The following is a 3,638-nucleotide window of genomic DNA, read 5'->3' as shown; positions in this document are numbered from 1 at the left end:
TTTGAAAAGTTATTAAGAAGTTGAATAATTAGCTGTGTAAATTTTAAGTTGAAGAATATTATATATATCTACTTATTTATTTATAAATAGTAAATTTAAATGATTAATAAACTTATACAATTATTTTATGTTTAGTGAAGGTAATCTCACCACTCTATCTGAAAAGGTGATAAAATTCACAAATACAACTATCAGCTTCATATTACCAAACAGAAGAAATGCAACTGCAGCAGTTGCAACTGCGTAAAACTAAACAGACTAGGTGTAGTTACAACTGCAGCATTTGCAACTGCATGTATTTTCAACTATACTGTTTCTGCAACTACATCCAACCAAACAGCCCCTAAAAGTACCAAACTTTTGGCATGGGAGTGAGAAGTATCGCATGCAGTGCCACGTGTCATTCCGGTTTGAGGGCTCTTTACTCTTCAGTGAGAAGAGAAGAGATGAGTAATGGGCCATATATGGGAGTATAGGTGGGCTGGCCTTTTGGGCCCACTTGGTTCATTTAAAGCTCACTTGGAAGAAGCTCAATGTTTTTATCGCTATATTTAATATCGCTTGTATTTTGACATTATACTACTGTATATGACCCAAACATAGAAATACTATATTCTGAAGCAATTAGATTATAGGCGATCTAGTATTGTTTGTTAATCCTGTATAACGTGTTATCTTTTTCCATGCGGGTTTGCGCTTCAGTTTTTTTTTTTTGTTGCTTTATAGATTTTCTGTAGTCGCGTCTTAACAATAACAATGGAATTATAGGTGATCAAAGGCTTCGATCTCGAACTACATCCTAAGAGCCATCGGAATTCGATCAGACGGCCGTGATTCTCAAGCTAGAGGAGTTTAGTAGTACATGGTGGGCACAACGGGATTGAATTGGGGGTCGATGATGACAAATTAGCAGTAATAGATTAGAATCTTCTTTTCGAATATTCAACGAGTTCCACCAACTCGCATGATATAAGCAAGGACTTGTGAAGTTCTCAGCCACATAATTGACCACAGTTTTAGGGTTTTATAGTAAATGCTGATTCTTTGAATACTTGGCTTGGAAAGTCCAAAAGAGGTTGTGATTTAAATTGAAAGCATGGAATTGATTGTATTAAAAGCATGGAATTGATTGCACATGGTTTGCGCTTACCTTTCTCATTCCTCCCCCTTGTGCGACACAAAGACAATAAAACCCTCTCTGTAATAGATATTTGGTAGAAAATATTATAAACAGCTAACGCCATTTGAGAGAAAGATAAATAGCTTACGATATCTAATCATTATCCTTTCTTTTCTTTTCCCTTTTTATTTTTTGTTACATTAGTGTGTTAAGTCTTGCGGTAAAATCATGTTGAATTACACTATAGCATGGAATAAGTAATTTTTTTAGATTGGATAATTGTAGAAGAGGTTTTTTTTGTTTAATTTCTTGAGAAAAAAAAGAGAGTGCTTTGAGAGGAAATGATGAGTGAAATGGCAAAGATTCTTTGGTATTCTTTTCTTTAGTGATGGGGACCTCATAACACCAAAAATAGTTCAAAATTTGACTGGAATGAACCTCATGATTAATGATATTTCCAATCAAATAGGGACTAATTGAAAAAGGGTTAATTACCGGTATATTCCTTCAAAAATAGAGAAATGGCTTGCATATCCTTATAAATTTTAAAGCATCAAGTTTACCCTTATATCCATATAAAACTTTGTAGAAATACCACTACTTTTACCGACCGGCCCTAATGTAAGTGGCAAAAGGTTTAATGATTGATATCCAAGATTCCAAATTTAAAGCCTAATTGTTTCGTATTTCCAACTTAGTTTATTTCTAAAAAAAAAACAATAAGTTAGTAAATTAAACTTATAAAATTTAAAGCATCAAGTTTACCCTTCTAACCATATAAAGCTTTGTAGAAATACCGCTACTATTACTGACCGTCCCTAGCGTAAGTAACAAAGAATTTGATGGTTGGTATCCAAGATCCAAAGTTCAAAAGCCTTCTAGTTGAGTTTATTTTTAAAAAAATAAACAAAGTGGGTAACATATTTAAAAAAAAATTACCGCTACTGTTAAGTTAGCAAATTTTACCACTAGTTAGTGAATTAAATGATCTATATACCTCCACCAGTAATAACTAATTCGTACCTACAAAAGTAACCCAAAAAACAATGTTTAATAGCTTGTAGGCGTGCACTAGTAATTAACCCTCAATTTATAAATTTTAATCAAGTACAAATAATTGTATAATAAATTAGTAACTAGTTCACAAAGTAGCTTGCTTGTTTGGATAATTTAATACTATGATGCACATGGAACGTGACGAAGAAAGAGCAGATGACAAGAGATATTATGAGGGAAGTGGTGAAAGCAATTAATTACCCTCAAATTTATGATGAGCGCAACATTAGTCAAAGGCTAATTTATTAGTATAATCATTATTGGGATTAGGTTACGTGGCCACGTATTTAACAATGATTTAGTGGGTAATGCAATTTTGATGCTTACATAATCCACGCTAGGCTAGTTGTAGTGTTCTAAGAACAATAATGGCCTCATTAAATGTTGATAAATGCATTCTCCATCACAGTGTTCGGTATATAGGACTCTCATTTTTAAAACCACCTTACAATATAGAAAATTAATTTCATCAAAGAGTAAAACATAATATCTCTAAAGCCAATCACTTCAAATCCTAAAGATTCAAAAAAAGTGGGGGACCCAACCTCTTCTGAAAGCAAAAACTTTATTGACAAATAAGTGTTCCAATGCGCGCTTATCGGATGCTGAATCATGCAATTGTGTTCATTTTGTCGTTTCTTCTTTCATCCAATAAATGCTTTTAGATTTTTCAATAGCGATGCTGCAAAGTATGTATCTCGGACACAAATTTTTTTTTTAAAATATATATATATACATTTATTTTTAATCATAGATATCACAAAAAGAGTGCATCTTTTCAAGATGTGTGACAAAATTATCTTTCTCATCCTTGCTGCTCTAATATAAAAGGGTATTTTGCTTCTTTCGTTTGACTTTTCCTCGCCCTTTCCATCTTTTGACCTTTAGAAGGAAAATCGCTCACTTTCTAATCCGATGCCACTCAACTAACCAAAAGCTGACCGACACGTGTCAGCGGCCCGACCGGGAAATTTACCTCCGGTCCGGTCGCGAATACCAACCCGGTCTGCGTCTGAACCGGGATCGAACTCTGAGCCGGAGCCGGAGCCGGAGCCGCCGCCACGGACGCCGCTTCCCCTCTCTTCCTTCTCCTCTTCGGCGACGACGACGACGAGGTCGACGACGAGGAGGGCGACGACGAGGGTTCCGGCGAGGGGCGCTTCGCCGGCGCCGGAGAGGCGGCGGCGGCGGCGGCTTGCTCGGAGCCGATCTGGAGGGGGAAGTTGAGGAGCGCGCGCGAGCCGCGCATCCGGTACGCGGCGCGGTCGTACGCGAGCGCGGCCTCCTCCGCGGTCTCGAACGTCCCCAGCCAAACCCTCGCCCCGTTCCTCGCCGGATCCCTAATCTCCGCCGCGTACTTCCCCCACGGCCTCTGCCTCACCCCTCTGTAGTGCTTCCCCCTCGCCACCCCCGCCGCCGCCGCCGAAGCCGGAGCCCGCGTCGGCGGCGCCTCCGCCGCCTC

At 38.6% G+C, this 3,638-nt stretch overlaps 1 protein-coding gene across 1 annotated transcript in view; it reads right to left on the bottom strand.

Annotated features, from left to right (window-relative positions):
* Nucleotides 3,108-3,638, bottom strand: part of LOC109713641 (ethylene-responsive transcription factor 2-like) — a gene marked incomplete at its 3' end in the record, with an annotated part of 973 nt that continues 442 nt past the window's right edge. Inside the window, 1 exon segment of the mRNA XM_020237803.1 lies at nucleotides 3,108-3,626. Within this exon segment, the coding sequence (XP_020093392.1) occupies nucleotides 3,108-3,626 (519 nt within the window).

The sequence above is a fragment of the Ananas comosus genome, linkage group 8 (genome assembly GCF_001540865.1).
Source record: "Ananas comosus cultivar F153 linkage group 8, ASM154086v1, whole genome shotgun sequence".
NCBI classification, from domain to species: Eukaryota; Viridiplantae; Streptophyta; class Magnoliopsida; order Poales; family Bromeliaceae; genus Ananas; species Ananas comosus.
Note: the sequence above shows the minus strand (reverse complement) of the source record. Positions and strands in the feature narration are given on the sequence as shown.